The sequence below is a fragment of the Crinia signifera genome, chromosome 7, assembly GCF_055691185.1.
Source record: "Crinia signifera chromosome 7, ASM5569118v1, whole genome shotgun sequence".
Classification (NCBI taxonomy): domain Eukaryota; kingdom Metazoa; phylum Chordata; class Amphibia; order Anura; family Myobatrachidae; genus Crinia; species Crinia signifera.
In genome coordinates this window covers 13,015,290-13,033,414 of record NC_139223.1, presented here as the reverse complement: position 1 = coordinate 13,033,414, position 18,125 = coordinate 13,015,290, and the positions used below count along the sequence as shown (strand labels likewise).

General features: G+C 46.6%; 1 protein-coding gene across 1 annotated transcript in view; it reads right to left on the bottom strand.

Annotated features, from left to right (window-relative positions):
* The window catches only part of LOC146019779 (guanylate-binding protein 2-like), a 29,341-nt gene extending 11,605 nt beyond the window's left edge, over positions 1 to 17,736 (bottom strand). The window contains exons 1-3 of the mRNA XM_083152332.1: positions 17,592 to 17,736; positions 16,829 to 17,024; positions 10,559 to 10,686 (exon numbers count right to left, since the gene is read on the bottom strand). Coding sequence (XP_083008458.1) covers positions 10,559 to 10,686; positions 16,829 to 17,021 — 321 coding nt within the window. The 5' untranslated portion in view covers positions 17,022 to 17,024; positions 17,592 to 17,736. The remainder of the gene's footprint in view (positions 1 to 10,558; positions 10,687 to 16,828; positions 17,025 to 17,591) is intronic.
* Positions 17,737 to 18,125: the final 389 nt, after the last annotated feature.

Here is an 18,125-nt window from a genome sequence, read left to right as displayed (position 1 = left end):
GATTCAGAGGTGAGAGCTATATTCATGCAAATGCCGATATGAATGCAATTAGCCAAACTTATAAATACTGGGCATAAAACACGAATTTGGATGTAGGTAGTAAGATGTCAGTGGGCATTTTAGAACACAGACCCACTGGGGAAGGGACATGCTGCCCCGAGTCACTGTTGGACAGACAACTGGCAGAAAATGAAGGGACCCACCCGCGAATATGGCCCAGGGATCATGCCAGGGCATTGGGTTGGCCCCTTTCTCACCAGAAAAGTCCCTGCATTTTCTGGTGTGGGATGGACGCGGGCAGGAGGCAGGATGGCGGCGGCAATGGCGGGCAGGAGGTGGGTTGGAGAGTACTCACCCCAGGTTGCCAGTTGTCAGTGCAGGCTGGGGACCAACATAGGCAGCAGGCGCAGATGACACAGCGCTCCGGCTACGGGTGCCCGACGTCGGGATCCCGACTGTCAAAACACCGACAGCCAGGTTCCCAACGGCCATCCGCTATTTTCCCTTGTGGGAGTCCACGACCCCCATAGAGGGAGAATAGAATAGGTGGCTCGCGTAGGTGGATCGTTTGGTCTACAACAACTACTGTAGGTCGCACTATGAGCCTCAGCAAGGTAGCACCTCTTGGTACGTAGGGTGTGCAATCTATGGATCCTCTCTAAATGTCTATAATATGGAAAGGGTATATGGTCATTGGGTCTACAACAACTAGGTCAACACTCATTAGGTCGATACCACTAGGTCGACATGCAGCAAGGTCAACATGGGTTTAGGTTGACATGGGTGAAGGTCGACATGGGTCTAGGTTGACAGGACATTAGGTCGACACAAGCATTAGGTCGACATGGGCAAGGTCGTCAGTCAAACAGTCGACATTGCGTTTTTCACAGGTTTTTTACCAGAATGTCAACACTGTCAACGTGGACACAGTTTATGGTGAACCGCATCGCTCGCTTCCCTTGCCATGCTTCGGGCACGGTGCCTCGCTATGCTGGGCACACTATTTTATTCTCCCACCACACCCTAGTGGATGGTAGGGCATGAAATACTGCCTGTTGGCACATGTCGGCCCAAAAAACTGTGAAAAACCCCATGTCGACTGTGAAGATACGGGTTCTTCAATCACTCAGACACCGAGCAGATGAAACCAAAATATGGTTTATTTTTATCACAGCACACGAAAGTAGATGAAGACAGGAAAAAGATTCAAATGGTAGCATAAAAACATCCGGGTAGCAAAGTCCTTGTAGCAGCAGTTCCAAAGCACAAAACTATCACTCCTCCCCACAGCAGTGATAGCAGATAAGTCCACACGATACCTAGACAGAGCATAACCTCTTAGTCCAGGACAGTCCATCAAATCTCCCTCCTGGCTTGTGTGCAAGTCATTTTAAAAACTTCTCAATTCCCACGGTGCACAAACCAAAAGTGGGCTTGCAGTGGATCTTGATTGGTGGATTCAATAGTCAGGTATCACCCCCCAGGTAATATCCAGCTGGCCATCTGCTGCTGCCCCCCTGCTGGGGTCGGTTCCAGTAAGTCTGCTAGTGACCAGAGATATGCAAGGGAGTATCAATACAACAAACAATAACCAGCTGATTACGTTGTGTGGTGGTCACCCCCTGTGGACAACCTTCCTGTTGATAGCAGGGGAATTTGATCACCCCCTGTGGTGCCCGGTTCCACTAGGTCTGGTATTGACACAAAGGAACTGAAGATAGAGACACAAACACAGTCTGATTACATTATGTCCTGATTACCCCCTGTGAACAACCTTCCTGTTGATAGCAGGGGAATTGGATCACCCCCTGTGGACATAACATATGGGTGAATCCATGCAATGTTCTTTCCTGGCTATTTCCTGTCAGACCATATTTGGCAATATACAGTCTAATACTATTGTACACACAGATTTGGGGAATATAGACATATATGGAGAACAAAGAGGTAATTGTGTGTTGCGCAATCAATTAGCTGCTGGCACAGGGCTTGTCAGGCCCTAATTGGTAAACAAGAAAAAAGAAATATATATGTGCCAGCGCTTGCTGTTTCAGTAATTACACGGTTCTCATAAAAAAATATAAATTTAATTAACGTATACAATACATACATACATTTAATAAGAAAATAAAAATAAATATAGAAATAAAATTGAATGCTGGTGAATCATTTATCGTTTGAGGTTATTCTCATATATGATAAAGTCCCGTAATAGGGGGGATTGTAAGCTGACTTATATTACCATCAATCCATCTGGTAAGGTTTTGAGTCCAGAATCTGTGACAACGATGGTTCTGAAATGCCTTATATTTTCAAAGGCTCACGGTTCCCTTTTTAAGAAGACTTCTCCTCCTCTGTGTGGATCTTTAGGGATAATGCAAACCCAAACGATTTTTCATCCAATATGACAAAGGGGTGTCTGTAGGGTGTTGAACCAGGTCACTTTAGGGATGGAGTCAGCAGGTAATGTACAGCTCAACGCGTTTCCCCGGAATATCCTCCTCCGGCTTCCTCAGGAGCAAATGTGGTTTGTAAGCAGCCGGTTTCAGGCTTTATACCTGTGCTGCTGATTTGATTAATGATTCACAGGTGCACCAGACTTGTTATATAGTGATAAAAACATTTTAAACTTAGAGAACCGTGTATACACTAGTCTTTTTATATAATACATTCTATCAGGAGGCAATCTTTAGGTCAATATACTTAGAAATCACGTAAGGAATCTTTAGTTAAAGGCAATCAGTAGCTACAGATATCTGTGTCAGTGGGTCACATGACCCGGAAGTAAGATGCAATGCATATACGTATCTGACGGCAACAATTTGCCCATTATGAAACAATTTATGATGGTGTCCGGACTCGGTGACTGCTCTTACCTACCAGGGAGTCCCTACCCCTCACCGATTGCCGGTATCGGTAGAAGGAGCGGGGGTTCTTCCTGCGGTCTCGCAGTCGCGTCCAATGTGTCGCTAGGCAACCCGTCGTCACGTGATCACACGTGACTCGGGTGAGCCCTGCGTCATCGAGGCTTTGAGAATAACCTCAAACGATAAATGATTCACCAGCATTCAATTTTATTTCTATATTTATTTTTATTTTCTTATTAAATGTATGTATGTATTGTATACGTTAATTAAATTTATATTTTTTTATGAGAACCGTGTAATTACTGAAACAGCAAGCGCTGGCACATATATATTTCATATATGGAGAACAAGAGGGTACCGACGGACTAAAAAGTACATTAATCACTACACCTACTAAAATATAATAATTACAGTCTTACAGTGAGTCTGATAACCTCACATTCCTTCCCCTACTATTTTAGTCCCGGTACCAAGTTGTTCAGGAACCAATAACAACCTGTAGTGGGATGCAGAGCAGAGAATCTGAGGTTTGGATGGACCACCTGAGTCTCACAGAGTGACATCATACCAAACCCATCTTGTAAAAGGCGGCTGGTGTGCAGAATCAGCAAGGGCAATATCACAATCTAAGTTATACATTTGAACTAACAAGGGATTTAGCAATTCCTCCTCTTTAGATGCTGGGTACCCCCCCTCTGCAACATCGTAAACTTTTACACCGGGCACACCTATAGGGTGTACTAATACCTTTGCCTCTGGCACAATGGGGCAGGGAGCAGTTTCCACCTCCCCCTCTTGCCCAAGGAACATCTGCCAAACGGCAGCCCAATATCGGAGCCCTGGCCCTGGCACTTCCGCCACTCTGTCAAGTCCTTCCTCCCTCAAACCCAAACTAGGGGCATGGCAAATTTCAGTACAGCATTTGGTCTCAATGCCCAGGGCTGAGAAGGGACCCTCCATCAGGAACAATTCCGCTGGTGGCTGCAGGGCAGGCTGGTCCAAGGCCAGACCTACCCCCTCAAAAGCCTGGGTCTCACCTGCCGCTTCCTCTGCGCAGTCCTCAGTCTCCAGGATAACCACCTTCCCCAGCTGAATATGCTGGGCAGCCTGAAGCACGACATCATCTGCGACTGGTATGCTTGTGGCCTGGATGTTGTCGGATACTCCTCTAACCATGGTGATCTCCTCTTGGACGCAGTCCTCATAGATCCCCTGGCAGCAGGTTAATAATTCTGCATCTCCCACCTCAGCAAAAGGGAAGCAGTAGTGCAGCTCCTCCCGGGGTGCCTGGCTCAGAGGCCTCACTTCCTTCACGTTGGGGATAACCTTTCCCTGCAGAGAACACTGAGCAGCTTCCTCCCTAGGATGGGGGAGAAGCAGTTGCAAACGGTGCCTTTCATCACGCCCCCTGCGACACTGATCTTGCCATGCTGGGGTATCCAGGAGCCCGCGATCAATCGCCTCTTCCTCTGCCACCACAAAGCACTCCTCCAGACACTGCAATTGTTCCCACACACTCAACTGTGCACCGAAATGGAGGATCCATGCCCAATAATCAGCAAATGCATTTGTAGGATCTCCCTGATCGTGAAGGATCTGCTGAAGGATTTCCCCGCGAGTGCAGGATCGGATGGGTATACCTCGCAGCTGACATTCTGCTATCAGCTCCTCCATACTCATTTCTTCAAGGGCAGTTAGGGGCCCCCCTGACAACGACCCTTCTCTTGCGTTAACAATTAATTCTGTGGCAGACCCCTCGGTTGTCTGCCCAGATTGCAGTAGCCCCCTTCTAGACCTTTCCTCTGGTTCTATCTGGGGCATCAATTTATTCTGGACTTGTCCTTCAGCCTCAGAATATTGTCCTCTTTGTAGCATCTGGGTAACTGTAGCAATCACTTCCTCTGTAAATTCTACAAACTCTGGCTCCCCCAGCAGATTCCACGAGGTGGCCTCACCTTTACAGTGCAGGAATGCATCCCCCAGGTAACACAACTTGTCCTGTATGCTGGATACTCTCCACCCGCTGATCATCTGCTGAGCTTCTTCCCAGTACTCCCAGATATACTGCATTTTTCTGACAATAAATAACAGATCCGGCTTCCCAGCCTGCCGATACACTGAAGAACCTTCATCCCTGAGCTCCTCTGCTCCAGGGGTCTTGAGGCATCGATTTTCTTTCCTTGGAAACATTTTCCCTTTCCACAGGAATGACATCTGCTCACTTGCAGAACTTCACCTTATTGCATTTTCCGTTTCCTTACATATGGTCTGATCTCTGTTCTCTGTGCTTTCTGTGCTCGATGGTTGGTGTCTGAATGATCCCACTGTCGCTGCCGCCAAATGTGAAGATACGGGTTCTTCAATCACTCAGACACCGAGCAGATGAAACCAAAATATGGTTTATTTTTATCACAGCACACGAAAGTAGATGAAGACAGGAAAAAGATTCAAATGGTAGCATAAAAACATCCGGGTAGCAAAGTCCTTGTAGCAGCAGTTCCAAAGCACAAAACTATCACTCCTCCCCACAGCAGTGATAGCAGATAAGTCCACACGATACCTAGACAGAGCATAACCTCTTAGTCCAGGACAGTCCATCAAATCTCCCTCCTGGCTTGTGTGCAAGTCATTTTAAAAACTTCTCAATTCCCACGGTGCACAAACCAAAAGTGGGCTTGCAGTGGATCTTGATTGGTGGATTCAATAGTCAGGTATCACCCCCCAGGTAATATCCAGCTGGCCATCTGCTGCTGCCCCCCTGCTGGGGTCGGTTCCAGTAAGTCTGCTAGTGACCAGAGATATGCAAGGGAGTATCAATACAACGAACAATAACCAGCTGATTACGTTGTGTGGTGGTCACCCCCTGTGGACAACCTTCCTGTTGATAGCAGGGGAATTTGATCACCCCCTGTGGTGCCCGGTTCCACTAGGTCTGGTATTGACACAAAGGAACTGAAGATAGAGACACAAACACAGTCTGATTACATTATGTCCTGATTACCCCCTGTGAACAACCTTCCTGTTGATAGCAGGGGAATTGGATCACCCCCTGTGGACATAACATATGGGTGAATCCATGCAATGTTCTTTCCTGGCTATTTCCTGTCAGACCATATTTGGCAATATACAGTCTAATACTATTGTACACACAGATTTGGGGAATATAGACATATATGGAGAACAAGAGGGTACCGACGGACTAAAAAGTACATTAATCACTACACCTACTAAAATATAATAATTACAGTCTTACAGTGAGTCTGATAACCTCACATTGACCTTTTGACCGTCGACATTGCTCATGTCGACCAAATGCTTGTGTCGACCTAATGATCTGTTTACCTAGACATATGTCGACCTTGATCGATGTCGACCTAAACCCATGTCGATCTTGTTGCATGTCGACCTAGTGGTGTCGACCTAATGACTGTTGACCTAGTTGTTGTAGACCCAATGACCATATACCCTTTCCATATTAAAGACATTTAGAGAGGATCCGTAGATTGCACACCCTACGTAACGAGAGGTGCTACCTTGCTGAGGCTCATAGTGCCACACACACTCAAAGAGAAAAAAAATGCAGGTTCACTATTCACACATTACTAATTAGAATAAATTTAGCATTTTTTGCATAATCTTACCCAGGTGATTTGGATCCAGATATTAATACATAATACATCCAGTAATATTGGTTAACTCCCTAACATTCTCAGGGTTCAAGTTTCAGCCATTACTTTGACAATGAATAGGTCATAGGTCACCATGGTCACTAGGTGGACATGTGGATTACGGAAAAAAGGGGACTGCTCTACTAGAGGGCAGTAGAGGGCGCCTGTTGTATGAGGTGTCTATCCAAGCGGCTGCTGGGGTACAGGGGTAGTCACTCCCTGTGGTTTTTTACAAAAGAATTGCAAAACAAAACAAAAAGAATCGAAAGAGCAGCGCTGGAGTTACAGTGAACAGATTGACCAATTTAAGGTGAAAAAGATATACTTTATATAACAGATTAAAATAAACATTTACATACAATTACACATAATATCACGACACAGTAAAAATATATAATAAAAAAGGAGGTCTCTCTCTTTGATTGGATCAGAATCTATAAGGGCCAATGTCCAATTGGGTATCAGTCCGAATGGAAAGTGCACTTAACCATTGGTATTTCTGCTGTATTGGGAAAACAGGAATCAAGGGGTTGTGCTGGGGACAGTCTACCACTCCTCTATATTATCACGGATAGTTGTTATTGCCGCTGGAGGAATCGATGGAGAAATGTCCGTAATTGTATTCCTCAGGAGTCCCTCTGTCAGTTTTAGGGAAGAATTTTCATGGCTCAATACCCAGTTTGGGCACTTCCTGTTTATAGTGTGAAGTCACTAATGAGACTTTTGCACTGGAGGAGAATGGGCGTAGGTTCTCCAAACTGGACTTGGTTTAAGGGGGGACAGAGACCTCTAACAGGTGGCTGGGATGGAGTTTGCTCACCTGGAGGTATATGCTGTCGATGGTCAATGCCCACTGGAAGCCCTGGTGTGGGGACACTGTCTCATACAGGTGGCTGGAGATGGCGTGGCTCACCTGGAGTTCAGTGTCCTGTGGAGCTTCCTGGAGGGGGATTTAAGGTCAAAAGTTCCCAATTTTAGGCAGAGAAGGACTGGATGGTGATAAAGGTCCAATCTGGCAAGATTGAGAGGCTGCAACTGACGCGTTTCGCCACTGGCTTGTGGCTTTGAGAAAGTGAGTCCTCCTTTTTTATTATATATTTTTACAGTGTCGTGATATTATGTGTAATTGTATGTAAATGTTTATTTTAATCTGTTATATAAAGTATATCTTTTTCACCTTAAATTGGTCAATCTGTTCACTGTAACTCCAGCACTGCTCTTTCGATTCTTTTTGACATGTGGATTACACTTGGGAATGACAGACTATACCCAATTACTGTATCCTCCCTACACACAGTTCCTGTGGATCCTACTGTACTGTACATCAGGTGTATTCTCCTTGCATACTCAGACCTCCATAGCAGTGTTCCTGTGGATCCTACTGTACTGTACATCAGGTGTATTCTCCTTGCATACTCAGACCTCCATAGCGGTGTTCCTGTGGATCCTACTACTGTAGATCAGGTGTAAACTCCTTGCATAATCTGACCACCATAGTGGTGTTCCTGTGGATCCTACTGTACTGTACATTATGTGTATTCTCCTTGCATACTCAGACCTCTATAGCAGTGTTCCTGTGGATCCTACTGTACTGTATATTATGTGTATTCTCCTTGCATAATCTGACCACCATAGCGGTGTTCCTGTGGATCCTACTGTACTGTATATTATGTGTATTCTCCTTGCATACTCAGACCTCTATAGCAGTGTTCCTGTGGATCCTACTGTACTGTATATTATGTGTATTCTCCTTGCATACTCAGACCTCCATAGTAGTGTTCCTGTGGATCCTACTGTACTATACATCAGATGTATTCTCCTTGCATATTCAGACCTCCATAGCAGTGTTCCTGTGGATCCTACTGTACTGTACATCAGATGTATTCTCCTTGCATACTCAGACCTCCATAGCAGGGTTCCTGTGGATCCTACTGTACTGTACATTATGTGTATTCTCCTTGCATACTCAGACCTCTATAGCAGTGTTCCTGTGGATCCTACTGTACTGTATATTATGTGTATATTCCTTGCATAATCAGACCTCCATAGTAGTGTTCCTGTGGATCCTACTGTACTGTACATCAGATGTATTCTCCTTGCATACTCAGACCTCCATAGCAGTGTTCCTGTGGATCCTACTGTACTATACATCAGATGTATTCTCCTTGCATACTCAGACCTCTATAGCAGTGTTCCTGTGGATCCTACTGTACTGTATAATATGTGTATTCTCCTTGCATACTCAGACCTCCATAGTAGTGTTCCTGTGGATCCTACTGTACTATACATCAGATGTATTCTCCTTGCTTACTCAGACCTCCATAGTAGTGTTCCTGTGGATCCTACTGTACTATACATCAGATGTATTCTCCTTGCATACTCAGACCTCTATAGCAGTGTTCCTGTGGATCCTACTGTACTGTATATTATGTGTAATCTCCTTGCATACTCAGACCTCCATATTAGTGTTCCTGTTGATCCTACTGTACTATACATCAGATTTATTCTCCTTGCATACTCAGACCTCCATAGCAGTGTTCCTGTGGATCCTACTGTACTGTATATTATGTGTATTCTCCTTGCATACTCAGACCTGTATAGCAGTGTTCCTGTGGATCCTACTGTACTGTATATTATGTGTATATTCCTTGCATACTAAGACCTCCATAGTAGTGTTCCTGTGGATCCTACTGTACTGTACATCAGATGTATTCTCCTTGCATACTCAGACCTCCATAGCAGTGTTCCTGTGGATCCTACTGTACTGTACATTATGTGTATTCTCCTTGCATACTCAGACCTCCATAGTAGTGTTCCTGTGGATCTTACTGTACTGTACATTATGTGTATTTGGATCCTACTGGTACTGGACATTGTGTTTATTCTCCTTGCATAATCTGACCACCATAGCGGTATTCCCGTGGATTCTACGGTACTGGACATTATGTGTATTCTCCTTTCATACGCAGACCTCCATAGCAGTGTTTCTGCAGATCCTACTGTACTGTACATCAGGTGTATTTGGATCCTACGGTACTGGACATTATGTGTATTCTCCTTGCATACTCAGACCCCCATAGCAGTGTTCCCGTGGATCCTACTGTACTGTACATTACAGTATATGTATTCTCCTTGCATACTCAGACCTCCATATCAGTGTTTCTGCATATCCTACAGTACTGTACATTATGTGTATTTGGATCCTACTGGTACTGGACATTGTGTTTATTCTCCTTGCATAATCTGACCACCATAGCGGTTTTCCCGTGGATCCTACAGTACTGTACATTATGTGTGCTCCCCTTGCATACTCAGACCTCCATAGTGGTGCTCCTGTGACAGGATGGCATAGCCTGAGCTGAACACAATTCCCTAGTGCAGCCTAACTGGTCATCCTTTATTTATATGGCACCACAAGGGATCTGCAGAGCCCAATTACAGAGTACATAAGCTAATAGTCAAATCTAGAACACAATGACTTACAGATTAATACAATGTAGGACAATGCCATCAGAATTTCTGGGGCCTGGGACTGACAGATAGGCAGGGCCCCTTTCCCTTTCTCGAGCACCTGGAATGCCTGGTGAGACCCCCGATGCCCGCAGCACTTGCCGCACTACTCAACATCTACATTGCTACAAGGGAAATGTGAACTTTGTTTATGACAAATTATACTTTATAACTCCAGTCCTGAGGCCCCTTTCTGTCTGGGCCCAGGACTGGAGTCCCTGCAGTACCCCCCGATGGCTGCCTTGAGGACAGGGTATACTATATAACCTTAGCTACTGTACATCAGCAAACTACACTGACATAAGTATCTGGGTGGCAGAGCAGGCTGGGGCGACCGTTCATGCACATGTTGGTATTAACTACCCCCAGACATGCCAGTCATACTGTACAGACCAGACCGGATCCCTGTTGGCACTGACATTATAGTCCCCTGCAGGGAACACATACAGATCCAGGTGTCCTGCTCAGGTGAGATCTCATACAGTCCCTGTATTACACATGGATCGGTCTCACCTTCTTCACGTCCCCCAGACCTTCTGTATCCAGCAGAACCAGGGTGTGATCCAGCTTTCTGGGATGGGGGACGCACCACATCCAGATGCCCTTGGTCTCCGCTTGGACACTGCTGCCCAGGTTGAACCCTGCAGACATTACACACAGAAAGCACTTAGTGGAACTAGAGATGCAGCCAACCACATGGGGGATTAGAGTGTGGGGGTTTATATATGAGGGTGATTAGATTGTGGAGGATTATATATGTGGGTGATTAGACTGTGGAGGATTATATATGTGGGTGATTAGAGTGTGGGGGATTAGAGTGTGGGGGATTCAAGTGTGGGGGATTCGAGTGTGGAGGATTAGAGTGTGGGTGACTATATATGTGGGTGATTAGAGTGTGGAGGATTATATATGTGGGGGATTATATATGTGGGTGATTACAGTGTGGAGGAGTAGAGTGTGGGGGATTATATATGTGGGTGATTAGAGTGTGGGGGATTATATATGTGGGTGATTAGAGTGTGGAGGATTATATATGTGGGAGATTATATATGTGGGCGATTACAGTGTGGAGGAGTAGAGTGTGGGGGATTATATATGTGGGTGATTAGAGTGTGGAGGATTATATATGTGGGGGATTATATATGTGGGTGATTACAGTGTGGAGGATTAGAGTATGGGGGATTATATATGTGGGTGATTAGAGTGTGGAGGATTATATATGTTGGCGATTATATATGTAGATGATTGTAGTGTGGAGGATTAGAACGTGGGGGATTATATATGTGGTGATTATATATGTGGGGGATTAGAGTGTGGAGGATTAGAGTGTGGGGGATTATATATGTGGGGGATTATATATATATCTAGGGGAATAGAGTGTGGGGGATTATATATGTGGGGGATTATACATGTGGGGGATTAGAGTGTGGAGGATTATATATGTGGGTGATTAGAGTGTGGCGGATTATATATGTGGGTGATTATATATGTGGGTGATTAGAGTGTGGGGGATTATATATGTGGGTGATTAGCGTGTGGAGGATTATATATGTGGGTGATTAGAGTGTGGAGGTTTATATAGGTGGGTGATTCGAGTGTGGAGGATTATATATGTGGGTGATTAGATTGTGGAGAATTATATATGTGGATGATTAGAGTGTGGAGAATTATATATGTGGATGATTAGAGTGTGGAGGATTATATATGTGAATGATTATAGTGTGGAGGTTTATATATGTGGGTGATTCCAGTGTGGAGGATTATATATGTGGGTGATTAGAGTGTGAAGGTTTATATATGTGGGTGATTAGAGTGTGGAGGAATATATATGTGGGTGATTAGATTGTGGGTGATTAGAGTGTGGGTGATTAAAGTGTGGAGGATTATATATATGTGGGTGATTAGAGTGTGGAGGATTATATATGTGGGTGATTACAGTGTGGGTGAAAATATATTTGGAGGATTATATATCTGGGTGATTAGAGGATTAGAGTGTGGGAGATTAGTGTGGTGGATCAGGATGACACAAGTAATGTATGATTTTAATCTTATTGACAGCAACTGTGACAAATAATCGTTAAATCTAAATGATTTCCTATTGGGTGATCATTGGCTCAGTATTGATACGAGTACCAGTGAGTGACAGACAAATCTCTGCAGCCTCTGTAAGGCGGTGTGTTAATATGTCGCTGTCGGCAAAAACAAGAGAATATGTCAACAAGATTGAGGATGCACTCAGTCACTGGCCCAGCCGGTAAGCCCTGGGTCTGATTGGATCAGGGTAAGCAGGTAATGGATCCTGTATTGGGAGTTCTGCAGACATCAGCAGTATGAATTTGGTAATGTTTTGCTTAGCAAATGTTACCTGAAGTGTTCCAAGTTCTACAACAGGGTGGGGTAAGGGATCCGGTGCTTGGTATGCCGGTTGTCAGAAGACCGATAATGGCATACCAATGTGCAGAATCCTGACACCTGCTAGGTAAGTGTTCTAACCCTTCTACCTGCAGCCTAACCCTTCTACCTGCAGCCTAGCCCTTCTACCTGCAGCCTAACCTTCCTCCTGCAGCCTTACCCTTCTACCTGCAGCCTAACCCTCCTCCCACAGCCTAGCCCTACTTCACATAGCTAACCCTCCTCCCTCAGCCTAACCCTCCTCTTGAAGCCCAGCCCTCCTCCCTCAGCCTAACCCTCCTTCACACAGCTAACCCTCCTCCCTCAGCCTTACCCTCCTTCACACAGCTAAACCTCCTCCCACAGCCTAACCCTCCTTCACACAGCTAACCGTCCTCCCTCAGCCTAACCCTCCTTTCTGCAGCCTAACCCTCCTCCTGCAGCCTAACTCTTCTACCTGCAGCATAACCCTCCTCCTGCAGCCCAATCCTCCCTTCCACAGACTAACCCTCCTCCTGCAGCCTAACCCTCCTCCCACAGCCAAACCCTCCTACTGCAGCCTAACCCTCCTCCCACAGCCAAACCCTCCTACTGCAGCCTAACCCTCCTCCCTCAGCCTAACCCTCCCTTCCTCAGCCTATCCCTCCCTACCTGCAGCCTAACCCTCATCCCACAGCTAACGCTCCTCCCACAGCCTAACCCTCGTCCCACAGCCTAATCCTCCTTCACACAGCTAACCATCCTCCCACAGCCTAACCCTTCTACCTGCAGCCTAACTCTTCTACCTGCAGCCTAACCCTCCTCCAGCAGTCTAACCCTTCTACCAACAGCCTAACCCTTCTACCTGCAGCCTAACCCTCCTACCTGCAGCCTAACTCTTCTACCTGCAGCCTAACCCTCCTCCAGCAGTCTAACCCTTCTACCAACAGCCTAACCCTTCTACCTGCAGCCTAACCCTCCTATTGCAGCCTAACCTTCCTCCTGCAGCCTAACCTTCCTCCTGCAGCTGAACCCTCCTCCCACAGCCGAACCCTCCTCCCACAGCCTAACCCTCCTCCCACAGCCTAGCCCTACTTCACACAGCTAACCCTCCTCCCTCTGCCTTACCCTCCTTCACACAGCTAAATCTCCTCCCACAGCCTAACCCTCCTTCACACACCTAACCCTCCACCCTCAGCCTAACCCTCCCTTCCACAGCCTAACCCTCCTCCTGCAGTCTAACTCTTCTACCTGCAGCCTAACCCTCCTCCTGCAGCTTAACCCTCCCTTCGACAGCCTAACCTTCCTCCTGCAGCCTAACCCTCCCCTCTGCAGCCTAACCCTCCCTTCCACAGCCTAACCCTCCTACTGCAGCCTAACCCTCCTCCTGCAGCCTAACCCTCCCTTCCTCAGCCTAACTCTCCCTACCTGCAGCCTAACTCTCATCCCACAGCTAACCCTCCTGCCACAGCCTAACCCTCGTCCCACAGCCTAACCCTCCTTCACACAGCTAACCATCCTCCTGCAGCGAAACCCTTCTACCTGCAGCCTAACTCTCCCTTCTGCAGCCTAACCCTCCTCCCACAGCCTAACCCTCCTCCTGCTGACTAACCATTCTACCTGCAGCCTAACCCTTCTACATACAGCCTAACCCTTCTAACTGCAGCCTAACCCTTCTACCTGCAGCCTAACCCTCCCTTCCACAGCCTAACCCTCCTCAGCCTAACCCTTCTACCTGCAGCCTGACCCTTCTACCTGCAGCCTAACCCTCCTCCTGCTGCCTAACCCTTGTACCTGCAGCCTATCCCTCCTCCTGCTGCCTAACCCTTCTCCTGTTGCCTAACCCTTCATTCCGCAGCCTAACCCTGCTACCTGCAGCCTAAACCTTCTACCTGCAGCCTAACCCTCATCCTTCAGCCTAAACCTCCCTTCCACAGCCTAACCCTCCTCCCTGCAGCCTAAACCTTCTACCTACAGCCTAACCCTCCTCCTGCAGCCTAACCCTCCCTTCCACAGCCTAACCCTCCTCCCTGCAGCCTAACCCTTCTACCTGCAGCCTAGCCCTCCTCCCACAGCTTAACACTTCTACCTGCAGCCTAACCCTTCTTCCTGCAGCCTAACCCTCCTCCTGCAGCCTAACCCTACTCCTGCAGCCTAGCCCTACTTCCCGCAGCCTAACCCGTCTGCTGCAGCCTAACCCTTCTACCTGCAGCCTAAACCTCCGCCTGCAGCCTAATTCTCCCTTACGCAGCCTAACCCTTCTACCTGCAAACTAACCATTCTACCTGCAGCCCAACCCTACTTCCCACAGCCTAACCCTCCTCTTGCAGCCTAATCCTCCCTTCTGAAGCTTAACCCTAACCTTTCCAAACTACAACCTAACCCTCCATCCACAGTCTAATCCTCCCTACCTGCACTCTAACCCTACTTCACACAGCTAACCCTCCTCCCACAGCCTAAACCTCCCTCCAGCAGGCTAACCTTCCCTTCCGCAGCCTAAACCTCCTCCCGCAGCCCAACCCTCCTACCGCAGCCTAACCTGCCTCCTAGGCTAACCTTCCCTTCCACAGCCTAACTATCCCCCCGCAGCATAACCTTCCTTCCCATAGCCTAACCTTCCCTTCTGCAGCCTTACACTCTCTCTACCTGCAACCTAACCCTCCTTTCCACAGCCTATCCAGGAGACAGTGCAGAAACATGCGGCTCTTTACCATAACTTACCTCTGCTCTCTGGACCAGTCAGCGGCCTGGGACCTACCCTCCTAACCGGTGCTGTTATAGTAATGCTTTGTACATTGCTGCGGTTATCTGTAGGTCAGTGCATGTATGCTCTGTAATCCTTATATAATTATTATATGTATATGTACTGTGCTGCTGAGGCACAGGACCAGACTGAGGTTTGTGGGGGACCATGCAACTAATGTGTGTGTGTGCCCCAATTTTCGATAAGATAGACTGTTGATATTGCTAAAACATATAGGGGGAAATTGACTAAGAATAGGAATATGAAAATTCATATTAATATTCTTAATACAAATGCATACCACTGGCGTCACCGTCATATTGAATTTACAAATTCGTATTGTGGAGGAAAATTTACTAATCGGTCGTATTTGACTGATTCGGATTTTCCGATGGTGTATGGATTCGTATTTGATCTGATACGAATTCGTATCGGCTGCCAAAACCGGCCCCAGGCTCACAGAGTTGGTCCTGGTTTTAAAATCAGGGGAAAAAACGTGTAGGGTTCCCCTTATTTTTTTAAACCAGAACCGGGCCCAAGGGCCAGTCTTGGTTCCCAAAATACAGGGGACAAAATAAATAGGGGTCCCCCATATTTTAAGTAATAGCACCAGGCCCAACCAGCCAGCAGGGTAATGCCACAGCCGAGGGGAGACTTTTTATACAAGTCCCCCGGCCAAAGCATTAACCTTTCTAACAGGTCATCTAGGCAGGGGTTCTGGGTTTCGTGACGACCCCCTCAATGAAGGGATCCCCCCTCCAGAATTTACCTACCCAGGCTGAAGCCTGGGGCTGTCCCCGATGCCCCTGTGCAGTGGGCATCGGGCTGATAAATGTGTGAAAAATCGAATAAAACCAGACTGAGGAAAGCTGCACGATGACTTTGTTTACATTGTGCGGCTCCTCCAATTGCCACTATTGGCCATCTAGCGGCCAATCAGGAGCCGCTAGGCCGCCAGTAGCAGCATTCAGGAGGAGGAGCTGCAGGTGGTCTGGTGCTAGTTTAAAAAAAATAAGTGGAACCCTACATGGTTTTTCCCTGATTTTTTAAAACCAGGACCGACTCTTTGTGCCTGAGCTGGTTATGCCCGTGGGGGGGACCCCACGCCGTTTTTTTACAATTATTTAATTATTTATTTACACTGCAGTCTGCACGGATCAGTCCAAATACGTCTGGAAATTAAGAGTATTTTTCCAGGTGTATTTTACGGGCAATTAGCAGCCGTATCCCACTAATTGCCGGTAATTACCGACCGTATTGAAAATACGGCCGCTTAGTAAATTAGGAATCACCATTCTTTTGAATGGTGATTCCTATTCGTATTCTATCGATGGCGTATACATTTGTATTTGTAAATACGTATACGAATATGCCATGAATACAAATGAACGAATTTAAGGATAGTAAATCCTGAAAATACGAATACATCTAAACAAATCGTATTTTATTTTATTTGGCTTAGTAAATTTCCCCCATAATGTGTACATATTCCCAGCACTACAAATATGGCAAATACTGGACAGTTTAGTGCATATAGTTATTATTCGTCTATTTGAGGGTGACAGACCCCATAGTATAGTTACTGATGTCTCCTCCCCACCTCTGGTTACGGCTGTGTAACTATCTATAGCACCGGTACCTCCGTGGACTCCTGCTACCTGGCCACTGACCTTTCTGGGCTCCCGCCAGCTTGTTCATCAAGTAGGACTTCCCGGTCCGGTACAAGCCCACTATGGACACCACCACCACCGGCTGGGTGATCCGGGAGAGGAGGTCTATCGCCGCAGGGTTGGTTTCCAGCTTTCCGTCATCAGTGTTGGTAATCAGAGGGATGGGGGCTTTCATTATTATGTGTGACGCCATAGTCTGCAGGTGGAGAAGAGTTAGGTGTGACAGTGGCTGCGTGGCACCTGGTTGGTTATACTGTATACTGTGCATTTGTGTTATTTCTGTATCCTAAGCTGAGGCGATGTACAGTATATGGCTCCTGTTCTGTATCTAGAGAATTGCATCACATGGGTTTAAAAGGAATAAGTTTCCCTTCACTGTGGGGGCATTCCCAGCAGCTATTCACCTCTGCTCTGCTTATTGACAGGGGGTCTCCCAAACAACCCCCCCCCCACTTCACCATGGCACATTGCTGGGATAGTCCCAAAAAATGGGACTGTCCGATAAAAATAGGGATAATTGGGAGGTATGCGTCCTGCAAAACGCTGCATTGTTCGTTCCACTAAGCTTACGGCTGCATTAGGGAAGGATTCTACAGTAATAAAGCCTAGGACAGCAGGGAGAACATTCCCTGCATGACATACTGTACAGTATATATAACCCTGTGTATGCTGTATACACACGACTAGCCAACACAAACGGCACATATAATGGCAGCAAAGCCAGCACATTACCAAAGAAGCACAACATGAGAATAAAACATACCTGATATTATCTGTACAGCGAATAAGCAGAAGCTACTGTACATTAGTATAAATGACCCACGTCGTCCTCTTCTCCTCTCCGGGAGAACTACAAGTGATTCTGGTCCCTGAGTGTGAACTTTGAGCAAATTGCTACCGATCACATACACAGGAACTGGGTGTGGAAGTAACTGAAAGTGAAAGGGACGGAATGCAGGAGTTATATACTGTATACAGAATACCATCATTACTGGGGACAGACAGTGGGCCTGATTCAGACCTGTGAGCATCCTGCTGCTGATCACATACACAGGAACTGGGTGTGGAAGTAACTGAAAGTGAAAGGGACGGAATGCAGGAGTTATATACTGTATACAAAATACCATCATTACTGGGGACAGACAGTGGGCCTGATTCAGACCCGTGAGCATCCTGCTACTGATCACATACACAGGAACTGGGTGTGGAAGTAACTGAAAGTGAAAGGGACGGAATGCAGGAGTTATATACTGTATACAGAATACCATCATTACTGGGGACAGACAGTGGGCCTGAT